The following is a 26,034-nucleotide window of genomic DNA, read 5'->3' on the forward strand; positions in this document are numbered from 1 at the left end:
CCGGCAGAGCAGGAAGCCATGGCGGAGCAGGCAGAGCATGAAGCAAAGGTGGAGCAGAGGACCATTAGGTCAGCAGTGCAGACAGGAGCAAAGATCCCCACAGTGGAACAGATGACCACCACAGCAAAGCAGGTATCCACCAAGGCGGAACAGGCATGCCTGGAACAAAGAGCACAGAGAGGTTAACAGTGGCCTCTGTGGCCGTAACAGGACAGGTGGACAGGTCGGAGATGGTATCATTGGTCATGACAGGACAAGCAGAGAGTTCATGGACAGTTACCATGGTCGTGACAGGCCAGACTGTGAGTTTATGAACAGCCTCCTTGGCCGTGACAGGACAGACTGTGAGTTCATGAAAGGCCTCCCTGGCTGTAACAGGACAGACTTTGTGTTCATGAATGGCCTCCTTGGCCGTGACTGGACAGTCTGTGAGTTCATAAATGGCCTCCAACAGGACAGACTGTGAATTCATGAACGGCCTCCTTGGCCGTGACTGGACAAACTGTGAGTTCAGAAGCAGACGCCGCCGCCTCAGGAGGTTCTGCAGCGGATTCCGCCACCTCTGGAGGTTCTGCAGCGGACGCCGCTACCTCTGAGGCAGACTCATGGACAGGAGAGGCCTCTGGGGCAGACACATGGACAGGAAAGGCCTCTGGAGCAGACTCATGGACAGGAGAGGCCTCTGGGGAGCAGTGTGCAGCCCACACGCTCAAAATGGTGACCACCATTACAAGAAGGGCTGCAGAGGGTGGCAGGACTTCTAAGTTGGTTGGGAGCGCTGACGTCACCAGGATGCCGGCCGCTCACACTGACATCAGCGGTGAGTCCATCACACCAGCAATCCATCTTTTCAGTCCTGCTCCAAGTTCCACATCCTCAGGAGCTTGGGTACTATAGCCCCCCCCCCAAAAAAAATCCTTTGGGTAAATTTTGGTGACAGCCGTGACGTGGCGAGGTTCAGGCATGGTGGCCATCTTGGCCTGTGAATTCAGGCATGGCGGCCATCTTGCGATGAGGCTCAGGCGTGGCAGCCATCTTGCGAAGAGACTCTGGGCTGGTGGCCATCTTGTGAGGAGACTCTGAGCTGGCAGCCATCTTGCGACAAGTCTTAGTCACATTTTAGTCATTTGAGTCTTTCATAGTTTTAGTCAACGAAAAGTCATTGCATTTTTGTCAAGTTTTAGTCATTACTTTTAGTCAAACTGCAGTTACCAACTTTTATTTTGGTAGCTATTTTTCTATGTAGTCTTCAAACAAAAATTGTCAATAATTCTTCTCTCTTCAGACCAAATTAATTAAAGCTGCAGTCCGTAACCTTTTTTGTGTTCAAAATTTACAAAATTTATATAATAAGCAAGTACACCATGAATCCATTTTCCAAACCGTGTTTTTGGCTTGTCCTAAATCACTACGGTACACCAATAATAAGTGTTTATATTCAGACTATTTTAGACTGGTTTGCGGAGTGGCTCAGTACCTGTGTGATTTGTCATAGACATAAACAGAAAGAGGTAGCTCCGGCTACAATGTTCTTCTGCAAGAAGCACGCAGTTCTGTTTATTAACTGCTAGAGCAGCAAAAGTTATGAACTGCAGCTTTAAGCTTATGAGAAATTTGAATCAAGGATTGAATTTGGAAAAACTTGAATAAATGATGACAATTTTCATTTTTGGGTGAACTATCCCTTTAACTGTAGTGAAAAAGGACTTATAAAACTTATAAACAACTTATAAAAAATATAGTTGTTCATATATATATGCTAATATATGTTAATATATATATATACAGTATATACACCCCTCACATTTTTGTAAATATTTTATTATATCTTTTCATGTGACAACACTGAAGAAATGACACTTTGCTACAATGTAAAGTAGTGAGTGTACAGCTTGTATAACAGTGTAAATTCACTGTCCCCTCAAAATAACTATAACTCACTGGCCACAAAAGTGGCCATTTAGCCATTTTCTCTCCCCGGTGTCATGTGACTCGTTAGTGTTACAAGGTCTCATGTGTGAATGGGGAGCAGGTGTGTTAAACTTGGTGTTATTGCTCTCACTCTCTCATACTGGTCAACATGGCACCTCATGGCAAAGAACTCTCTGTGGATCTGAAAAAAAGAATTATTGCTCTACATAAAGATGGTGTAGGCTATAAGAAGATTGCCAAGACCCTGAAACTGAGCTGCAGCACAGTGGCCAAGACCATACAGTGGTTTAAGAGGACAGGTTCCACTCAGAACAGGCCTCGCCATAGTCGACCAAAGAAGTTGAGTGCGCATGCTCAGCGTCATATCCAGAGGTTGTGTTTGGGAAATAGACGTATGAGTGCTGCCAGCATTGCTGCAGAGGTTGAAGGGGTGGGGGGTCAACCTGTCAGTGCTCAGACCATACGCCGCACATTGCATCAAATTGGTGTGCATGGCTGTCGTCCCAGAAGGAAGCCTCTTCTAAAGATGATGCACAAGAAAGCCCGCAAACAGTTTGCTGAAGACAAGCAGACTAAGGACATGGATTACTGGAACCATGTCCTGTGGACTGATGAGACCAAGATAAACTTATTTGATTTAGATGGTGTCAAGCGTGTGTGGAGGCAACCAGGTGAGGACTACAAAGACAAGTGTGTCTTGCCTACAGTCAAGCATGGTGGTGGGAGTGTCATGGTCTGGGGCTGCATGAGTGCTGCCGGCACTGGCCATTATTTCAATAATGAAATGCCTTTAACTGAAAATTGAAAATTGAGTGTTTAATCTTATCATCATACATTACTGACACTCTATCCTCTAATTTGATACTATTAAGTGCTTTGACACAATCTGTATTGTTAAAAGCGCTATATAAATAAAGGTGACTTGACTTGACTTGACTGGGGAGCTACAGTTTATTGAGGGAACCATGAATGCCAACATGTACTGTGACATACTGAAGCAGAGCATGATCCCCTCCCTTTGGAGACTGGGCCGCAGGGCAGTATTTCAACATGAAAACGACCCCAAACACAACTCCAAGACGACCACTGCCTTGCTAAAGAAGCTGAGGGTAAAGGTGATGGAGGAGTGGAAGAGGACTGTGAAGCTCTGGTGAAATCCATGCCCAAGAGGGATAAGGCAGTGCAGGAAAATAATGGTGGTCACACAAAATATTGACACTTTGGGCCCAATTTGGACATTTTCACTTAGGGGTGTATTCACTTTTGTGGCCAGCGGTTTAGACATTAATGGCTGTGTGCTGACTTATTTTGAGGGGACAGCAAATTTACACTGTTATACAAGCTGTACACTCACTACTTTACATTGTAGCAAAGTGTCATTGTTGCAAAAGATATAATAAAATATTTACAAAAATGTGAGGGGTGTACTCACTTCTGTGAGATACTGTATATATTAGGGGTGTAACGGTACACAAATATGACGGTTTGGTACGTATCTCAGTTTTAACGTCACGTTTGGTATGATTTCGGTACAGCAGGGGGAAAAACTAAACAATTTAAATAAATTTAAATAAATAGTGGTTTACTGAACAAGTTGCTCTTTCTTTAAAATACATTCAGTTATAGTTAACATTTTCTTAGTGATAAAAATCTACTTCAGCTTATGCTTAAAACTATAGGGAGCCCTTTTACATTATAAGGTTACAATTAGGCCTAACAACTTAACGCAAACATAATTTGAATTACTATTTATTTTTAAATAGATGATCAACACTCAACTTTAAAGAAAATCGTATGCAAACATGTAAATTGCACATAATGCAGTTTTTAAATTAACTTATAAATAATAAATGTCTAGGCTATTTGTTAAAATACATTCAATTACACACTGGATGTCATAGCATGTTTCATAACAGACTAATTTAAACATACATTAAATAATTAAGACTAACAGGTTCAGTAAAATATAATGAGTATATGGTGTAATATTTCACGAAATGCTCCTCTCTAGACTTCATTTCTCTAGTGAACTAATGAGCTGTGGACACTGATGACTTGCTGAGGTAAATTAAATGCTATGTAACATTTTATTTCCACGCTGTTTTGTTGATGTCTTTCCATGGTTGAAACACGGATTGAGCGATTACATGAGGCATGAGATGTTCAGTCATGTTTATTTGCGTTAAAACTAGTTGTAAAGAGGAGGGAATAATCGCGTTCACTCGCGCTCCGCTCTGCTCAAGTCCACGGCACGTCACGGTTCATACACGGGAACCGTAGCTGATTGCGACCGCTCTAGTCAATGCTTGTGTTTGTACCATCCCAGAAGCGGCTCTCCAAGGCGTTAATACAGCGATCTGTCATGCCACATCAAAGACTGTTAAAACACCATTTATAAAAACACCAAAACACCAAAACGGTTCGGTACGAATACGTGTACAGTTACACCCCTAATATATATATATATATATATATATAATTATTATTATTATAATTTTTTTTTTTTAATAATATATATATAATTTTTTGAAAAAGAAGCACAATAAGACAAATATGAAAGAGATACAAATTATACTCATTTTTAGATACAGTAGGTTTACTTAACATGTATACATTTATTTAACATCTTTGTTGCTTAACATTAATGACACAGATAGGTACTTAATTAGGAATGCTGTCCCTTTAAGACGAAGGGCATGCATGTAATACTGACACACATTCCGTTCTCACCCGCCAGTTTATGTTTCACTAAACCCATAACCGACTGTATTAACGTGAGATACTCTACACGATAGACATTTGGACTACTGTGAGTGTATTTGAGCACTGAGAACTGATCGCGGGCTGTCCGAGAACTGAAGAAGCGGAGCGTGTGCGATAGAGCTGAGCACTTCTGGTGATTCCGCCTATCCTGCCTTCACTAACTTTAAATTAATCGACAACGAGTTGTGACTCCCAGGAAAAACGGGACGTCTGGTCACTCTATACCTAACCCTTCAGGTGCTGAGGCCATTGTTTCAGATCGTTAGTTTTCGTTTTGGTAGACTGTCTGTACTGCGGCTGCCATACTGAGACTAAATATGCAAAGGTCGCAATCTAATGACAGGGATGCACATTTTGAAAGACAAGACAGTTAGCCTATAGGATGTATTTTAAATGTCTGGTAGTCCTCAAATAACATTCTAGTCCCATCTCATCTTGTTAACGAAGACGCGGCATAAATTTTGTCATAGATTTTATAATCAGATATTAGTTTTAGCTCATCAACATCTCGTCTTAGTCACAGAAATGTTTTCGTTAACATAATATTTTTTGTTGTCATCTTCATTCATGAAATTAACTCTGGTCTGGGGATGCATATCCATGGAGGGATGCACATACCTCTACAGGCTAGACAATGGCACCCTGACTGCCATTAGGTATCAGGATGAAATCCTTGGACCCATTGTCAGACCCTACGCTAGTGCAGTGGGTCCTGGCTTCCTCCTGGTGCACGACAATGCCCGGCCTCATGTGGCGAGAGTATGCAGGCAGTTCCTGGAGGATGAAGGAATTGATACCATTGAATGGCCTACACGCTCGCCTGACCTAAATCCAATAAAACACCTCTGGGACATTATGTTTCGGCCATCCGACAACGCCAGGTTGCACCTCAGACTGTCCAGGAGCTCAGTGATGCCTTGGTCCAGATTTGGGAGGAAATACCCCAGGACACCATCTGTCGTCTCATTAGGAGCATGCCCCAACGATGTCAGGCATGCATACAAGCACGTGGGGCCATACAAACTACTGAGTACCATTTTGAGTTGCTGCAATGAAATTTCAGCAAAATGGACTAGCCTGCTGCATCATTTTTTCACTTTGATTTTCAGGGTGTCTTTGAATTCAGCCCTCTGTAGGTTGATCATTTTCATTTCCATCGGACGATGTGGCATCCTTTCATTCCTAACACATTACCCAGTCCATATCAGAATAGATATCCAGCATGATATTTACCCCTATTGAGATCTGATGTGTTTTCAAAGTGTTCCTTTAATTTTAATTTGAAATTTGTGATTTTCTGAAGATTGATATGCCAAAAATTTGTGCAAATTATGTTGACTTCATTTCAAACAGGTCACAGAGTTGCGAAATTGTGAACCTTGCATGATAGGAATGTAAAGTAAAACAGATCATACACTATCCATTTGTTTAAAAGAAAACAAAGTTGACTTTTTAAGAGTTTAAGGCCCTATTTTGTACTGCCAAAGCTCTTTTTATAATATTGTTTAACCTCTGTTTCAGGTTAATAACAACGGCCATTTGACGTTTGATGGGCCTCTTTCACAGCCGAAACCCAGTAATTTACAGTCACAGCTCAAAATAGACATCATTGCTCCACTTTGGACAGACATGGACAACACTGTCAGTGGAACAATCTCCTATCGTCAGGTCACCAGTGGTAAACTCTTAAGAGCAGCCTCAAACAACATGAACCAGTATTTTCCCAATCTGAACTTCACAGCCTCATGGCTGTTCATTGCCACTTGGGATAAAGTACCATGTTATAACAACTTGCAATCAGTAAGCTATCTGCTAGGCTACTTTACTTAAGCACTTGTGGTAGTGTCTGGAAGTCATTTTTTGTTCTAAGAATTTTTCAAGTAATTTATTGGTGTATCTTGAAATTCCAGTATCTTTTGATCTAAATAAGATGTCTGTCTTTTTTAAAGCTAAGGCAGTTTCTGTACTAGCAGAACTACAAAAACAAAGCATGTTTTCAAACAACCTTTACAAACGCCCATTTCATGCATCATGACTCAAAAATCTTACAGCTCTTATAGGTCTATAATGGTGAAGGCATGCCTCAACAGAATAAAGGGGTGATGAACTGATAAATCAAAATTACCTTGATCTTTTGACATATAAGAGGTCACTGTAATGTGATTAGTTAAGGCACATGTGATCCAAGTTCACCATTAGACTTTCTCCAATGAACACTATTGGAAGAGGTAGACCCGTGGAGGTCCGTATCTCCAAATAATAAGAATAAGAATAATCTTATCTTAAACCAACTCCCATAGGAATTAATTGAACATGCCCACTATGTTCCTCTTGCTCTTTGCCAGTGGACATGCACCGTGAGGCAAAAACAATAAATAAAGAAAAAACAATTCATTACACAGAATGTTTGCTAATTTTCAAGATTCTCACGTGAATTCACAGTGCTAGAATGCTACTTGGTTTGAAAGTGACTTCTGTGTAAGCTGTGCTTTATATCGCTACACGTTTGACAATAGAAAGTGGACCTTTTTTGCCAGCAAAATTGTGCTGACATTTCTGCAGCTAATTTGGGCAAAAGAAAGAGGAAAGCTATTTATGATTCTTAAAGCACAAGGATGAACTGCTTCTTAGTATAGCAGTGCAGAATTAACAATACTGTACATACGGAATTACTCTCTGTCCATTAAATATCTTTTTTTTTTTTTCTGTAATAGAGTTCATCTTATCAAGTTGTTTTGGTCGCTGGTGGCTCTCTGTCTTTTGTCATGATGAATTATGGAAACATCTCCTCTACTTATCATCGCTTTCAGGTCAGAGAGAATGAGAATCATATATCTGAACTCTTGCACAATTAGAGAACTTGTAAATATTATGCGCTGCACAGCCTTTAGAATTGATTTATGTTTCCTTAGGCTGGCTATGGCACTGTAAAATCAACAAATTACTTTTCCATCCCTGTGCCTGATGAAAATAAGCTCTTCAACTCCAGCAATGTCAATGTGCCGGGACGCTGGGCATTCCGTGTTGATGGTGGACCTAAGGAAGGTAATCCTTTGACTCTGTTCGATAGTATACAGTGACTTTTCAAACCAAGAAGCACATCTGATAAAATCTGACAGGCCTGCCAATGCTTGTAGTTGACTTACACAATTCACACTGTTTTCATGCTCTCATGCCACATGCCTATTTTCTCACATAGTGAAACGCACCATTAAATTGAAAGCAAGAGCCCCCTTAGTTGAAACTGTAGTAATAGGACATTGGTGAAAAAAAATGGTAAATGCTCCAGTGCTTATCTGTGTTTGCACTTTGGAGAGCATGAAAATTCTCAATTTTATAGCATTGAGCAATGTAGCCAATTACAGACATGTCTGTTAATTTCTTAAACACCAATGATCAGCTACTGCATTCAACTTAGTAGTTAGTCGGTTGCAATTATTTGTATGTAATGACTTATAAATCTTGCAGTTCTCTCACTGTACTGCTATTGTTGTGGTGGTGAAAAATTATGTGTTTTGCAGCATTGCAACAGTTACATAAACAGTTTTTAAATAAAGCAAAATTACAAAGGACAAAAATAAATAATGAAGTAATCATCAGCTGTTATGTTCATTACAGCAGCATCTCAGTGATCTCAAACGTTCAATTAACAGAATTAGGCTATTACTTCCCCATCTGTGCATTATGTCATTAACGACAGTCCTATATATTTGAACAAATGGAGGTGGAGGTGTGACCATGTTCGGCAACAGTCGTGACTAACTAATTAGTTTCTAAGTGATGCATTGTAAGCCTACTATGGTGGTTCAGCAGCAAATTACATTTTTGTGCAGATTTGTCAATGGGGAATATGTTAACAACTAAAGCATGCTAGCTAAACTAACATGAATTAATACACGTACATTTTACCAATAGCTAACTTTCTTAAAAACTTTTTTACTTTTTTTTTTACTTTTTAAAATTTACATAGCAGTTGCTAAGAACCAGTTAACGTTAGCAGCTTACCAAGACAGCTAGACTAATTTTACAACATAAACCTACTCAAATATATACATTAAAACACTTAATATTATGTTTTGGTAAATAGACTATTTAAAACGTTTCTGTAAATTCTCCCTTACTTTCTTCTGACATAACTCTCTCTGAAAACACTCGACGGCTGTCACCTCGCACTGACTGAAGGCAGCTGAAGAGGGAACAAATTGCTCGAAACACCACCGGGCTAGAAATACAGTTCGAAAGAAATTATATAACTTGTTATGTCTGATAAACATGTTATTTAAATGGTTTTATATATGCATACTAACCTTCATCTGAGGTAAATCTCTCAGAAAATCAATGCACGCAGCAATGGAGCAGCTGAAGCGGGAATAAACGGCTCGAAACAACGTCATGCTAGAAATACAATTTAAAAATATTAAATTACAACATCAAACAGCTTTTAATGTTATGTTCTTTTAAACATGTTATTTAAAATGGTTTTATATATTCACACTTACCTTTGTCTGAGGTAAATCTCTCATAAAATACCAGACGCTGTCAGCACGTGCAAAAACTGCAGTGAGGCAGAGGGGGACGGGTAAGAACAGTGATGCTTAGAGTCGATTTCAGAAAGATTCGATTCACGGGGATCAAGAATTGCGAGTCTCGGGTGATTCAGTTCCAAATGCGAGGCCTGAAATGTCTGTGCATGATATTACCGTGTTCATTACCTCGAGTACCAAACTATAACAAACCCCGAGACACAACACAACCTGCGAATGTGTGGATTTTTATTAATCTCACTCAAATTTTGCGATTCTGTTAATCAAAAGACTCATTGAGATTCATTCAATTCAGATTCATTTAAACTTGCCTACAGATTTAAAAATGACTGGTTGATTAATTTTTAACCGATAAACACCCCAAAAAACACGACAGTGCTTGCTCCTTATGACAATAAACCATGGTACATAAAAAAAAAAACGTTTTCTAGTAAAACTGTGGTTATACAAATATGGCAATGAATCGGCCAGAAAATGGTAACTACACTTTTACTATAATAAAACCATGGGTTATTTTCAGGTGCATCATGCACTCATGATTTTTGAGGGGGCACAAGGGGGTTCTCGTCATGCTTGTTATGTGACACACAGAAATCGTCCCAGGTCCCAGGTTACGTATGTAACCATGGTTCCCCGAGGGAACGAGACGCTGCATCGGAAAACGCTAGGGGAACGCCCTCAGCGATACCATGCTCTAAATCATATGTGTAGTCAGTCCAATCGATGGGCGAGACGTCACGGGCGGGTGACGTAACGATCAGGAAGCTTAAAAGCATGTGAGGTGCAACTGGCGTTAGCTTCTAGGAATGAAGTAAGCTTTAGTAGAGATGCCGGAAGTATGGCATTGAAATGCAGTGTCTCGTTCCCTCTGGGGAACCATGGTTACATACGTAACCTGGGACATTCCCCTTCAGGAACTCGAGCTGCGTTGGAAAATGCTAGGGGAACGAGATGCCCATGCCACCACACTTGCAAATCCCTGCCTAGTGTGGAAGAGCACAGCTATGACAAGAGAACAGAAGAGCCAGGAGTGACTCGCAAATCTAGGTCATAGAACCTGACGAATGTGAGGGGCGTGGACCATCCCACAGCATTGCAGATGTCCTGCATAAGCACACCTGCAGAAAGGCCTTGAAGGCCGCCATACTACGAGTCGAGTGAGCCTTGATCCCCAAAGGCAAGGGGAGATCAGTGGACTCGACGCTATGGAATAGCATCCTGATCCACCACTTACCATAAATTTCTCTGGCCAGAGGACTCAGCCTCATCACACCGCGGAGGAAACATGTAACTAGGGGTTGTCTGCCCACTGACTGGGCACCAAGAGGGGCGTGGTAGGCCGCAATTGCTGCTACGTAGACCTTAACCCTCTGGGGTCTGAGGTGATTTTGGGGCCCTTGAGATGTTTTGACATGCCCCGACATTTGTGCTTATTTCAGCTACTTATAACATACTATTGGCCAACATGTATTTTTTTGGTGTTCAGCACAAACTGTGTTACAATAATATGTGAGCAAGATTGATTTATATGTTTGCATTTTTTAGAAAAATAAATAAAAAAATGCTTTTGTTAGTAAGTTTTGGGGGGAAAAAAATGTAGCTGAAATAAGGCCATAAAACACATACTGAATAGTTCTGAATAAGACTTTTGAGTAATCAGTCTTGTAGGCTAGAATATTCATGTCAAAATTAAGACTATCAGTGTAGTAGGAAAACAGTTTTAAGAAAGTCATCAGAATTCATCTGTGGTGCAGGTATCTGATTCAATAAAATACAAACAACAACAACAACAAAAAAAAAACACATTTGTGAGCATGTTAATATCATGAGCATCTGTAAGTTTTGTAGCCATAGACTCACGCATGCTTTGTACTATCATAAAAAAAAGAAATTTTATATCTGAGAAACTAATTATTATTGTTTAGAACATTATTAAAATCGATTTCTGAACAGAGTAGGCTATTAAAAATAAGCATGTTCTAAACATACTTAGACTCATAGCATTCATCATGTTACAGTGTACACTCATATTACTTTTAATGTTTTGTATAGAGCATGAAAACATCATCGCACCATAAGATATTTAAATACAATGAATTGCCTATCATATTCAAAATGTTTTACTCCATTTCAAACATTGTAGTCAGGAATTATAGTTTGGGAAAAACCCAACTTTGATTTTGTAGTCATATAGCCTACTATGTATGATTTTATAGTAGCCTATGACATGATTCTGTAGCCATAGATTCACGCATGATTTGTACTATAAAAAAGGATATTTTATATCCGAGAAATGAATTATTATTGTTTAGCACGCTATTAAAATCTATTTGTGAACAGAGTATTAATAACAAACATGGTCTAAACATTCTTAGATGCGTAGCATTCATCATGTTGTAGTTTGGGAACAACCCAACTAGTAAATGCGTTCAAGTTTATGTCACAATAACACGTTAACTAATGCAAAAAAGAAACATTACCTACTCATCAGATTGATCTCCTCTACTGGATGAAGTCTTGTTCTTCTTTTGAGGGAAATTCTGCCTTATTCCTCCCAGTCTTCTTCCAGAAACAAAAAGTAGCCGCGATGAATGATCTCCTCTCTCTTTGTTTGTGTTGGGCATTTACATGTGCACGCGTCCCATGTGGATATTTACATATGAACAGCGCGAGCCTCGAGGGGGCGGGATCGCATTAGAGATAATGAGTTAGATGGGAAAGACTGAACATCATGTTGGTTTCATACGGATTACTTTATCATAGAATATTTGTTTTTGATAACATCTACATTTACATTTATGCATTTAGCAGACGCTTTTATCCAAAGCGACTTACATTGCATTCAAGTTACAGTTTTTACATTTTATCAGCTCTTGCTTTCCCTGGGAATCGAACCCATGATCTTGGCGTTGCTAGCGCTAGCATCGTGATCGAATCCCACACCACGCCCAGATAAGTGGTTATCTGTACTGGAGAAAGCACAATTTTCTGGCATTAAATCTTAACCCCAGCTCTTTCGTGTGAGCGAGAACGACATAAGATAAGATAAGATAAGATAAGATAAACTTTATTGTCCAGAAGGAAATTTGTGTTGGACACATACAATACAATATCTGTTGTTTTACACAAATAACATACTACGTTCATATAATACATACAGCGACCCGTCTCTGCCCTCCCCACAATATACAGTGAACAACTAAACTGCACCCTACCTATTGTGCAAGAGCACATTGTACATTGCATGTTTAATCATCATGTTTGTATATATTTGCACACACCAGATGGGGGAAGAGATAGAATTTTTTTTTTTATAATTCTTGACCTCTAGCTAACTTATCATTTAATGCTTTAATGGACAATGGGACAAAGGAGTTCTTAAAACGGTTAAGCCTACACTGAAGAACTGTGAAGGACATGAGTGGGATCTGAAATAATTTTTTGAGCCTGTCTAATAACTGTTTCTTCAAAAAGAGCCTGAAGTGTGGGATGCTGCTTAACTCCCATAATTTTCATGGCTCTCTGTGTTAGCCGTGTAATCTGGGCTTTCAAGTGTACACTAAGATTGCCAAACCAGGCTGAGGTGCCAGCATGATGAAAGAGAAGCAACACTTTCTGGTTAACACCAAAGACCCTCAACCTTTGAAGAAAATACAATCGCTGTTGGACCCTAATGCAGACATTTTCAACCTGAACACTCCATGCCAGTTTATTATCAATGTAAATGCCTAGATATCTGTAAGAGTCCACCTGGGCTATATTCTGACCATTAATGACCACTGGTAAGTGGTCTCTAATGGATTTGGGGTCAAACATCATCTCCACTGTTGTTTTTGTGTTAATGCTAAGGAAATGTTTATCACACCACTGGACAAAGTTCTGAACCTCATGTTTGTAAGTAATAACATTTGATGTTCCAGATATGAGATGTAAAATAGCTGTATCGTCAGAGAACTTAATCATGTAATTATTAACAGTACTGCATGTACATTCATTAGTATATAATGTGAACAGGACTGGAGAACTGACACACCCCTGTGGGGCGCCAGTGCTGGTAATCGTAGATTCAGACAACGTCCTATTCACCCTGACCTGCTGGCTACGATTTGTCAGAAATTAGTGGAACCACTTAATAATAAAGAATAATAAAAAATTAATCCGCTGCATTGTTTTCAAAAGAATATGAGGCTGCAAGGTATTAAAGGCTGAGCTAAAATCTACAAACAACAGTCTAGCACACGCCCTAGGATTCTCAAGATGTTTAGTCACTAGATGCACTAAACTGTTGATAGCATCATCAATGTCTCTCTTGCACCACTTCTCTAACTGCAAAAAGCATTAAGGGTACCCCCTCATCCCATTCCCTACTGTTATCCATGCAATATTTCTGAAGCATTACCTTCAAAGTCTGATGAAATCATTCGAGAGGTCCTTGACTCTCTGTATTGTAAGCGCTCGCGACTCTATGCGGTATATTCAAGGTTGCTAATACCTGTAAAAAAAGAGTTTGGAAAGGAAATTAGTTCCTTGATCAGTTTGCACAGTTCTTGGCAGTCCAAGCATGGAAAAAAATCTCACCAGTGCTTTAACCACTCTTGATGCCGTGATTTTTCTTAACCCTCCATCATCCTTTGGGACAAATTTGTGCGAAATCATTTTTACAACATTTTTTTTTTTTTTAATAGTTTCCTTAATCTGAATGGTTAAAGACTTGGTTACTTTTCGTAAGTTTTCCACCTGAACACACACAAAAATAGGACTCGATTCAACAATGTTAAAGGGTTAGTTTACCCAAAAATGGAAATTAGCCTGTGTTTTACTCACCCTCAAGCCATCCTAGGTGTATATGACTTTCTTCTTTCAGACGAATCCAATCGGAGTTATATTAAAAATTGTCCTGGCACTTCTAAGCTCTATCATTGCAGTGGGTGGGTGTTTCTGCGTCGGCACCACAGAATAAAGCTGTTTATTTTCTGGAAGAAAATTTGTTAATGCATAGATGGTGTCCTAACGTTGCTGATGGTCCGGAGTGGAGTATATGTGCCAGATTGTTTTGCTTGCTTGCTATCGACCCCAAGTTTTGTCTCCGGCTCATGATCATGGTTTATCAGGGCATTTGGGAATAAAAAAAAAAAAAAACCTACCAACAAATTTTGAGACATTTTTTGGCCTCGTTTAAAGCCTGAGCCTGCATAACTGCACAAGAAGAAAACACTTCAGGTTATGTGTTAGACAATTCATCAGGCTGATCTAACAAGATCAGCTGATCTACAACTTCCAACAAAGGGAAAACCTTTTCCCCAGACAAATCATTACCGAGAATGAAGTCAACCCTACTTACTGGCAAATTTTCACAAATCCCTACCTTCACCACACCCATGCACAAATCGTCTTAATTCCCTGCACCAATACATTGCTGCCACACAATGTCTGATCCGAAAATGGCAGTACATTTGCAAGCACAAAGGACTGCATCATGCCAGTATCATGGAGAATTCTAACTTTCAACTGCTCCATCGGTTGACCATTTATGGAGATGAACCCTTCCGTCATGAAAGGCTCACAACTAGAGTCTGGTTTGCTATCACTTTCAGGCTTAGCAGTGTCAACTGCGTTCACAAAACCAGCACATTTGGGTACAGCACCCTGCTGTTTTCGTTTTAACATGAGGCAGTCAGCAATGAGATGGCCCAGCTTGTGACAATAAAAACAATCTCTGTCTCTTCCTTCGTTCTTAAACCATTTGGTTTAATTTGTGGCGGATTTACCAAACCAGCAGTTTGGGATTTTTCAGAACGAGCAGAGACGAATACATTCTTATGCGTCAGCGCGAATTCCTCCGCAAACATAGCAGCTTGAGACAAAAATTACACTTTCTGTTCATTTAGATAAACAATCTCACAGTTATTAATACAGACCTGGTATACAGTTCTTAAATTCTTCCAGCAGTAGTAACTCTCACAATGACTTAAAATCCATAACGTCACTCGATGAGCACCATTTATCGAACAACATGCCTTTTTTTCCTAGCAAATTTGACAAAAGTTTGACCGGGACTTTTCCTATGACCCCTAAATCGCTGATGGTACGCTTCTGGTACCAACTCGTACGCGCACAGTATTGTGGCTTTGACCACATCATAATTTAAACTATCCTCTAAGGATAGTGCGGCGCAAACCTCTTGAGCTTTACCGGTTAGCTTGCACTGTGTTACGGGGCAAACGAGACGTGAGACGTGCAGATCCATTTGCAAGCTTTATTCCAAGACGTGATCACAAAAAGGCAAGAGTCAAACAATGGCAAACAGGTATAACACAGGCAAGACAAAGAGTAATCCTAAGGCAAGCGTGGGTCTTCGATCGGCGAACAATATCCATAGGGCTTTAGAAGAGGGGTAGTCCAATAACATAAGCAATAGTCCAGGCGAGGTGCAAACACAGTCCAAAACAGCAAGACAAAGGGTAAATCCAAGATACACAGGCAAGAATCAGGTAACAGGCAACACAAGGCAAGACAAGACTTAAACTAGAACTATGAACAAGAAACTAGGGTAGAAAACTGGCTCCGTAAAGTAGCTATCGCTAGGAGAGAGATATACGCTAAACAATACTCGGTGATCTGAAAGAGGAAGTCCAAGGCTTATAAAGCGTGTCTGATTGGATTCAGCTGTGTATGTGTAATCAGTGCATTCAGCTGTGTGTATGTAATCAGTGCAATGGATGATGGGAACAGTAGTCTGGAGTGACATGTAACAGTCTGTGTGGTGTGAGAGTCAATATGATTGTAGCAGTCGGACAGGAGGCCATGAGCCGGATTTGTGACAGAGCCCCCAGGAGGGTGGTGGAGTGGAGGCGGAACAGGGGGAGGGACGGAGGGCCAGGTCCGTGAGGAAGTGGAGAGACCGGGGACTGAGGCCAAGCCAGCAGAGCAGAGCACCAAGGCGGAGCAGGGAACCAGGGCAGAACAGGAACCCAGAGCAGACGGAACAGGCGGAGCAGAAGACCACCAGTGCAGGATACAGGACCACCACGTCGAAGCAGAAGACCACCAGGCCGGAGCAGACGGAGCCGAAGACCACCACGGAGGAGCAGACGGAGCAGGAGACCACCAGAGCAGGACAGAAGACCACCACAGTGGAGCAAATGGAGCAGAGGACCCCCACGGTGAGCCAGACTGATCAGGAGACCCTGATAGAGACTGAGACCTAGAGAAAGCAGAGACAGACAACACAGACAGAGCATTCACGGAACAGGTGGAGCAGAAGACCACCAGTGCAGGATAGAGGACCACCACGGCGAAGCAGAAGACCACCAGGCCGGAGCAGACGGAGCCAAAGGCCACCACGGAGGAGCAGACAGAGCAGAAGACCACAGTGGAGCAGACGGAGCAGAGGACCCCCACGGCGATCCAGACTGATCTGGAGACCCTGGTAGAGACTGAGACCTAGAGAAAGCAGAGACAGACAATACAGACAGAGCATTCACAGCCCCAAGGACCGAGGCAAGAAATGTAAAGAGTTCCTTAACAGTCTCCCTGGTGACAACTGAATGGGCAGACAGTTCATAATCGGGCTCATTGACTGAAACAGGATAAAACTGCACATTTTAGAGTGGCCTTTTATTGTGGCAAGCCTAAGGCACACCTGTGCAATAATCATGCTGTCTAATCAGCATCTTGATATGCCACACCTGTGAGGTGGATGGAGTATCTCGGCAAAGTAGAAGTGCTCACTAACACAGATTTAGACAGATTTGTGAACAATATTTGAGAGAAATAGGCCTTTTGTGTACATAGAAAAAGTCTTAGATCTTTGAGTTCAGCTCATGAAAAATGGGGGCAAAAACAAAAGTGTTGCGTTTATAATTTTGTTCAGTGTAGATAATTATGATCCCGGACGAGGCCCCATTAAATGTTATGAACCTTAACTCTCTGGGGTCGACGGTATCGCCGGCAATACCAACTCATTTTTTTTAAGATTAGTGCAAAAGATACTAAAAATACTCTGTTGATTTTGGTCACACAAATAAGTTTTATACATCAATCGAAACTGTTAAGTGTCTACTTTTATTTGTGTACACTCACAATAACAAGAAAACAAACAGGGTGTGCTCTCTTTCTTCTCCATCTCCGCGAATTGCTTTTAGAAACGCGTCACTAAAATGAACTGTAACTCAGCAAATACTCAGCACACAGACATGGGAGTTATATCTATAGAAAGCTTGAAGCAAGTCTTATCGAAAACAAATGTTCTGTGATGAAGTAAACCGTATGAAACCAACACGATGTTCAGTCTTTCCCGTCTGACTCATTATCTCTAATGAAATCCCACCCCCTCGTGGCTCGCCGTTCATATGTAAATAGCCACATGGGACGTGTGCATGTGCAAACGCCCAACACAAACAAAGAGTGAGGAGATCCTTCATCGCGGCTACTGTTTGTTTCTGGAAGAAGACGCGCTGAGTAAAGGCAGTTTCTGGAAGAAGACGTGCTGAGTAAAGGCAGGATTTCCCTTGAAAGAAGAACAAGATTTCATCCAGTAGAGGAGATCAATCTGATGAGTAAGTAATGTTTATTTTTTGCATTAGTTAACTTTTTATTGTGACATAAACTTGAACAGATTTACTAGTTGAGTTGTTCCCAAATGACAACATGATGAATGCTACGCATCTAAGTATGTTTAGACCATGTTTATTATTAATACTCTGTTCACAAATAGATTTTAATAGCGTGCTAAACAATAATAATTTGTTTCTCAGATATAAAATATCCTTTTTTATAGTACAAGGTACATCCTTTTATAGTACAAAGCATGCGTGAGTCTGTGGCTACAGAATCATATCATAGGCTACTATAAAATCATACATACTAGGCTATATGACTACAAAATCATAGTTAGGTTTTTCCCAAACTATAATTCTGGACTACAATGTTTGAAATTGTGTAAAACATTTTGAATATGATAGGCAATTCATTGTATTTAAATTTCTTATGGCGTGATGATGTTTTCATGCTCTATATAAAACAATAAAAGTAATATGAGTGTACACTGTAACATGACGAATGCTACGAGTCTAAGTATGTTTAAAACATGTTTATTATTAATAGCCTACTCTGTTCAGAAATAGATTTCAATAACGTGCTAAACAATAATAATTAGTTTCTCAGATATAAGATTTATTTCTTTTTTTTTTTATGATAGTACAAAGCATGTGTGAGTCACTTGTTGAACAGAATCTGTTGCAGGAATGACTCAAAGTCTGTTCACATCTCTGTGGTTAGATCAGTGTGCACAATAATGTGTCTTTGACCTTCATTATGTATGTTTTGATTATACTGTGTTGTAAATAAAATAAAAACTATTTTTTTTCAATCTCCTCACATTCTCTCTTACCTTCCTCAAAGTCAGTCACACTGATGGGCCATTAGAGGCATTAGGGGAGGGCCCTTTGTCTCTCAGGTGAGACTCACTAAATATTCAAGGCCATTGCCACTCCCTCGCATATAGTCTTTCGATCACAAAACATGTCTTGAAAAATTTAAATCAATATATTGTTTTCTGTGAATGAGTAAGCAGAATGATTTTCACATAATTTTGAAGTAAATATTCTAGCCTACAAGACTGATTACTCAAAAGTCTTACTAACCACGCATAATATTTTTTTTCTAAAAAATGCAAACATGTACATCCATCTTGGTCACATATTATTGTAGCTCAGTTTGTGCTGAATACAAAAAAATTACATGTTGGTCAATAGTATGTTTTAAGTAGCTGAAATAAGCACAAATATCAGGGCATGTCAAAACATCTCAAGAGCCCCAAAATGACCTCAGACCCCAGAGGGTTAAAGGTGTAAGGTTTAAGACGCAACATTTAGGAAAGCACTAGTGCGGGGTGAGCATACAGGCAGAAGTAATCGGGTACAAACAGAATCATTACGGTTAATGGTTTATTGTCACAAGATCATACCCAATTGTTACCGTGTGCGCTATTTACAGATGCAAATAAAAACAAAAGAAATAAAAAAGAAAAGCAAAAAAAAAATTCAACATAGGCTACAGGAAAAGGAATGTGAGTGGCGCCAACTTAAAGACCCAAGCAAAATCAAAGAATTCATTTAAGCTGCTCCCCCGTTCCTCTAACCTAGGTAAGGAAAGAAAATTGCAGAAAAGAAACCAAATTCTTCGGCGCATTTGACGCCCTAGCTTCCCTACTCTAATTATCAAAACATAAATACGAAAAGTGGCACACACTCCTAACACGCTCCTAATGATGTAACATTCAGTATTGCTACAGGAAAGTGTATGTCGCACGACCTGTTTTCCTGTTCACTTTTCCCATCCAAAACAGAACTCTGAACTCCATGGCACCACGCCAATGGGCTAGAATACATTGTGCTTAGTTCACATACCCAAAATTAAGTCAATGTATTGGAAAGTGCGCACACCGTAACAATAGAACCCAACACACACACTGAAAACCCCCGTTCTCTAGCAAAGCACGCCAGAAGGCTGCTATGACAAGATAACAAAAGATGACAAGAAACCTTGTATAGTGTGAGCACCACAGGAATCCAGGTAGTCTTACAGTGCTTTAGAGTGAGCTTTCCGTTGGTTTCTACAACAATGCATAGTGCTGTGGAAGATAACCAGCGAGTTATGTCACTGTATGGGAATCGCACCCTGGACTGGGCACCACAACAACAGACAATCAGCAACAGGGAGCATTTGCATTCATGATGCACAAAAGAGAGAGTGAGCAAGTGGTAGATGTGTTGAAAGACTATAGTAAGAGAGATGGCTGAGACTTTACCAAAAAAAAGAATGTCAGAGAAAAATTACTTGGAAAAAGAAGGGTTAAAATCTACAACCCACATTAATAGTGGAAAAGAAAAACATTAGAGAGTGGGAAGCTTTGCTTTTTGCTCAACCTGTGAGTAACATTGGTTTTGCTATGTTTCACAGAACCAAGATATGCTGTTGTTATAATATTAGCTATGGTAACATGACAGTTTTGAATATTATCATTGCATATTGAATATTAAGTCATTGCCTGTGTTGCATGTTCGTGAATTTGGGGGAGGAGCAATGAAGGAAGAGGTGTGATTCTTTTGGAAAGGGGTGTCTTTGAGTGTCAAATTCAAATATCAGATATATTTCTCAGAAATTGCTTACTGCACCTTTAATATCGTATTTTATTTATGATGTTCCTTTACGATTATAGGAATTTTTTACCCATATGGAAATAAGGATACAAAAAACCCTGCAGAGTATTTTGGAAGTTCTCCTCGGATCCCTCTGGCTCAGCCGTTTGTCTACTTTGGGCTTATTTATAATGAACTATATGTAAGCAGCGTTGTCATATTCATAACACTGTAAACTAAGTTTTATTGAAGCAACTTGAGTAGCTTTATGTTCTACATTAAGAATTTCACTTGAAAGTCCAGATAACTGAGCTTTCACTGTTTTGTTCTCATAACAGGTGAATAACAAGGGGTATTTGACTTTTAATGAGCTGTTTCACCAGTCATATCCCAATTCTTTTCCTGCATACTCGACTAGAGACATCATTGCTCCATTATGGACAAACATTGACATTACACAAAAAGGAACCATCTCTTACCGACAAGTAACAGATTCTCATCTCTTGAATCGGGCCTCAGAAGACATAAAACAATATTACCCTAACTTGAACTTCTCTGCTTCATGGGTATTCATTGCTACGTGGGATAAAGTACCGAGCTACATAAACAGAAAGATAGTAAGTCTCTTTCTTGCATAGAAATTTGATAAAGAAACAATATCCCATGTCCTTTGTATTTATGTTGTTATTCCCTTTATCTTCCTTAAGTCAACCTTCCAAGTGGTTTTGGTGTCTGGCAAAAACATGTCATTTGCACTCATGAATTATGGTTCTATTGCCCCGACATATACTGTTAAGGTAAGTAATTTGAACACCCCAAAAACCCATTGAAAAACACTGAAATCAAAATATTATTGCTATCACTATATGAGAGGTGTTTATTTAACTGAACTTTTCATTGTCTTCTTATTTTGATTGACAGTCCGGCTATGACACAAGTGATTCAACTGATTTCTTTTCAATTCTCCTCTCTGACATTACATATCTTTCATACACAAGCAATGTCAACATCATGGGTCGATGGGTTTTTCGTGTTGACCATGCATCAGACAACAACGGTACAGTAATTTTCTAATAAAACATACATGGCATTTTTTGCATATCTTGCATAATAGTTTTTTGTTTGAAACATAGAACAATTAATTGGGCAATTAGTATGTAGTGAAATGTTGAGAGTTACAATTGAATTAAAATCATAGGTGTGCTGACGAAAAAACTTGTATGCTTGCAGGACTGTTCTATCCATTTAGGAATGGGCACAAACTGAATCTGTCAGGGCCGCATTATGGAATATGGAAGCTCTTTTTGCAGACACCATTTTCTTACTTTGGGCTCACATACAGTTCTGTTTATGTGAGGACACTCATAAATGCAATTGCATTTTTTTTAAATAAATGTATTACTTTTATTAGCCATTAAAAGTATTTGTCAACATGTAATGTCTGTTACTTCAATCCCCTTTTAGGTTAAAAAAAATGGATTTCTTACTTTCAACCGGCCACTGTTTCTTTCAAGTCCCCCAACTTTTCCTGCAAATATAGATATTGTTGCTCCACTTTGGACAGATATTGACAACAGTGACTTTTACTTTCAACAATTCAAGGGTGTCCGAGTATTACGGCGAATTACAAATGATATACGTCAATATTTTCCTAATACAAATTTTACTTCCGACTCAGTTTTTATTTGTACTTGGGACAATGTGAAATATTTCAACACTTCAGCACAGGTAAGATTAATTATGTTGTTTTCAGTTGTCTTGTGACTGATGATTTTATGTTGTGTTTTTTCTTCTTCAGAATTCGTCTTTTCAAGTACTGCTGATCTCTGGATCTGGATTGTCATTTATTGTATTTAATTATGGCAGTATTCCCCAAACTAAACACATTGCACTGGTGAGAAAGATTTTCAAATATTTTAAATTGATTTAAAATATACAAAATAGCCACAGCTCCTCTTATCCACATACCTGTAAGGAAAATGTGTGTAATCATTGTTTAGGCTGGATATGACACTGACGATTCAACCGGTTATTATACAGTTCCTGTGTTTAACACTGCTAACCTGACCCACTCCTCAAATGTCAATGTAAAGGGCCGTTGGGCTTTACATATCGACACATTGCCAAAAAAACATGGTGCATTTTTTTACATTTTCTTTTCTTTCGTCACCTCAATTTTGTTAACTTCTTAATCTTTCTTTGTACTTTACCAAGGCCATAACATGCAACAACATGTTTTTCCAGGTCTGTTTTATCCAGCTGGTTATCAAAACACTCAGAATCCCTGTCAAAGTAATGCAAGCTCACCAGCTCTGCACTTGCAGTATCCTTTCTTGTACTTTGGACGCAAATACCAGACAATATATGTGAGATGTTATGCTAAACACGGTGCATTTGAAGTACACTGATGTACAGTATTACAGTTCATGTTGCTTCAGTTAAATGTTCACATTTTTATTATAGGTCAACAGTAATGGACTTTTGACCTTTGAACCATTTTATGAAAGACACCCAAAGGCTTTCCCTGCCAACTCTACTAGAGACATTATAGCTCCACTCTGGGCAACGTTTGACTGTAGTGTCAGTGGAAGCATCACCTATCGCATTGTAACTCGAGGCCGTATTCTGGACAGGGCGAGAAATGATATCAAACAGTTTTTCCCTCAGTTTGGGTTCTCAGTACATACAGTCTTTATTGCTACTTGGAATAGGGTCCCCTACTTGAACAGCCCCACAACAGTATGTATATTGAAAGTTTACTTTAATCTTCTTAAACCTAAGTTTGGTACAAATCTAAGCAGAATTTGAAAAAAAGTTTTACATGCTTGAAAATATCACTTATTATAAACTTTTTTTTTTGCATTTAGCCTGAATGAGTTTTGTTTATAGACCATTTATAGCTGTGTTTTTCCATTGAAACCTAATGTTTTTCTGGACTTTTCCTAGGAATCCTCCTTCCAAGTCGTTTTAGTCATTTTCAGAACTCTTTCCTTTGTCATAATGAACTACGGAAATATCTCCTCAACTGATCAAAGTTTTCAGGTTGGACAGAATAAGAATCTTGCTACAAAAATTTGAGATTCAGATTATATTAATGGGACCCTTAATGTCTTTAGTAAAATTAGTAAAGACATTTTGTTTTCCAAAGATTATATTACCTGGTCATATACATTTCATTCTTGAATAACTTTTTTTTTTTTTTTTAATCTACTCGCAGGCCGGTTATGACACAATACACTCAGCAAATTATTTTTCAATCCCTGTGACTGATAAAAATAAGCTCTTCAACTCCAGCAATGTCAATGTGCCGGGACGCTGGGTATTTCGTGTTGATGGTGGACCTGAGGAAGGTAACATGATTAATATAGAGAATATCACATTATTTGACAAATAAACAAATATAACATAAAACAAAGGCATTTTGAAGCTTATAAAATGTCCTTCTTCAAATCTTTAAACACTCATAATAATATTATTGGGAATATTAGGAATATTCTACCCATGTAGAGGTGTAGAGGATGAGATGAGCCCACAGTCAGATGATGGAAGTTCTCCTCCAATCCCCCTTCTGCAGCCATTTGTGTACTTTGGGCGTGTATATGACAAAATATTTGTAAGAAGCATTGTGATATTCATTACATATTCCACATAATTGACGTTACTTGAAAATACAGACAACTGGTTTTGATCCTACAGGTGAATAATAATGGAGACCTGACCTTTGACAGGCCACTTTCCCAGTGGCATCCCTATTATTTTCCTGCAAACTCATCTGTAGACATCATCGCTCCAGTGTGGACAGACATTGATAATCGGGAGAAAGGAACCATCTCTTACCGACAAGTAACAGATGCTCATCTCTTGAATCGGGCTTCAAGAGACATAAACAAATATTTTCCCAACTTAAACTTTTCTGCCTCTTGGGTTTTTCTCGCTACATGGGATAAAGTATCGTACTTCGGAAACAGAGAGGCAGTAAGTTTCTTCTTCATTTAGCATGCACTTTTGTTCCATAGTATTTTCAATTAACTGAAAATAAAGGAATATCCAGAATGATGCTTGTATTAATGAATAATTTCCACTCTCATCCAGGAATCTACCTTCCAGGTGGTTTTGGTTTCTGGGAAAAACATGTCATTTACACTCATGCATTATGATTTCATCACTTCCACCCAAAGTGTAGAGGTAAAGCAGTGTGAAAAATGTGTCAAAATATTGTTACCCCAAATTACGATCTTTAGAAGAGTGAAATGTTTTTGGATTTAATGGAGTTTCTTTCTTCATTAACAGTCCGGCTTTGACACCATTAACTCTACAAATTTCTTTTCAATTCCGTTTTCTGATGTCACATATCTGTCATACACAAGCAATGTCAACATCATGGGTAGATGGGCATTTCGTGTTGACAATTCATCAGAAAACAATGGTATGTTTATTAATGAAATGTGTCATTTACCTCAATTTCAAATATCTCATTTTGGTAACACTTTATATTAGGGAACACATATTCACTATTAAGAGTTTTCCCTCAGTAAATTCCTAATTACTGCTTACTGATGACAAGTAAAGTAGTTGTTGTAGTAGTTAAGTATAGGAATGCAGTAGGGTTAAGGAATCTAGAATATGGATATGCAAAACAAGGCATTAATCCCAGATAGCATACAGATGTGGGCCACTTAAGGCAATGATACGGTCCTGCTGGCCTTCTTATGGTCCATACAAAATGAATGTTAGCCTGAAGTGGCCCACATGTAAAATAGCAAAAATGGCCCAAATGTATCAAATCACATGTGGGCCTCTGTAGGTAAAGATGCGGTGTTCACAGCAATGTGTAATCTAAATGTGACCCTAAAGTAGCCCATGTGATAAATAGTGAATAAGGCCCAAATAGTGCCAACCAAATCTGGGCCATCTTTGGCAAAGATGTGGCACATATCTGTGCCAGTTTTGGCAAAGATATGGCACAGTAAGCACTGGCGAATGTGGCTGTGAGCCTAAAGTGGCCCACATATAAAATGACAAATATTGCCCAAATAATTAGCAACAATTTGGCACACTTTTGGCAAATATACGGCACAGTCAGCATTGACTAGTCAAGTCAAGTCACGTTTATTTTTATAGCACTTCTAACAATACAAATTGTGTCAAAGCAGCTTTACAGTATCAAATAGGAAAGTAGTGTGTCAGTAATGTAAAAGGACAATAGTAAACACTAAATTTTCAGTTAAAGGCAGTTCATCATTGAATTCAGTGATGTCATCGTATAGCTCAGTTCAGTTTAAATAGTATCTGTGCATTCAAGTTGACGATATTACAGGAAATTAAGTGTCCCCAACTAAGCAAGCCAGAGGTGACAGCGGCAAGGAACCAAAACTCCATCGGTGACAGAATCCAGGCTCAGTCAGGGGGTCGTTTGGGAGACAAGGTCTTCTCTGGGGATCTGTCTCTGGGTCTCATGTAGTTGTCCTGATCTCCGCTGACATTCAGGGCTGTTGAGGTCATCTCTAGGTGCTGATTCACCATCTGGGCTGGATACGGACTGAATCTGGTGGCTACGGTGACCTCGGAATAAGAAAGAAACAGACTAATATTAGCGAAGATGCCATTGTTCTTACGATGTAACAAGTACATTGTGTGTTATGGGAAGTGTTCCC

The 26,034-nt window shown here is 39.3% G+C and overlaps 1 protein-coding gene across 3 annotated transcripts in view; it reads left to right on the forward strand.

Moving 5' to 3' along the window:
- Positions 1 to 26,034, forward strand: part of LOC131551073 (uncharacterized) — a 99,531-nt gene that overhangs the window by 44,406 nt on the left and 29,091 nt on the right. For all 3 annotated transcript variants that reach the window (XM_058793708.1, XM_058793707.1, XM_058793709.1), the window contains 19 exons: positions 6,217 to 6,495; positions 7,410 to 7,505; positions 7,608 to 7,740; positions 20,461 to 20,582; positions 20,719 to 20,997; positions 21,088 to 21,177; positions 21,302 to 21,437; positions 21,611 to 21,732; positions 21,845 to 22,108; positions 22,179 to 22,274; positions 22,381 to 22,516; positions 22,625 to 22,746; positions 22,844 to 23,119; positions 23,327 to 23,422; positions 23,598 to 23,730; positions 23,869 to 23,993; positions 24,077 to 24,355; positions 24,473 to 24,565; positions 24,671 to 24,806. In XM_058793708.1, coding sequence (XP_058649691.1) covers positions 6,217 to 6,495; positions 7,410 to 7,505; positions 7,608 to 7,740; positions 20,461 to 20,582; positions 20,719 to 20,997; positions 21,088 to 21,177; positions 21,302 to 21,437; positions 21,611 to 21,732; positions 21,845 to 22,108; positions 22,179 to 22,274; positions 22,381 to 22,516; positions 22,625 to 22,746; positions 22,844 to 23,119; positions 23,327 to 23,422; positions 23,598 to 23,730; positions 23,869 to 23,993; positions 24,077 to 24,355; positions 24,473 to 24,565; positions 24,671 to 24,806 — 3,013 coding nt within the window. The remainder of the gene's footprint in view (positions 1 to 6,216; positions 6,496 to 7,409; positions 7,506 to 7,607; positions 7,741 to 20,460; positions 20,583 to 20,718; positions 20,998 to 21,087; positions 21,178 to 21,301; positions 21,438 to 21,610; positions 21,733 to 21,844; positions 22,109 to 22,178; positions 22,275 to 22,380; positions 22,517 to 22,624; positions 22,747 to 22,843; positions 23,120 to 23,326; positions 23,423 to 23,597; positions 23,731 to 23,868; positions 23,994 to 24,076; positions 24,356 to 24,472; positions 24,566 to 24,670; positions 24,807 to 26,034) is intronic.

Source organism: Onychostoma macrolepis, chromosome 12 (genome assembly GCF_012432095.1).
Source record: "Onychostoma macrolepis isolate SWU-2019 chromosome 12, ASM1243209v1, whole genome shotgun sequence".
Classification (NCBI taxonomy): domain Eukaryota; kingdom Metazoa; phylum Chordata; class Actinopteri; order Cypriniformes; family Cyprinidae; genus Onychostoma; species Onychostoma macrolepis.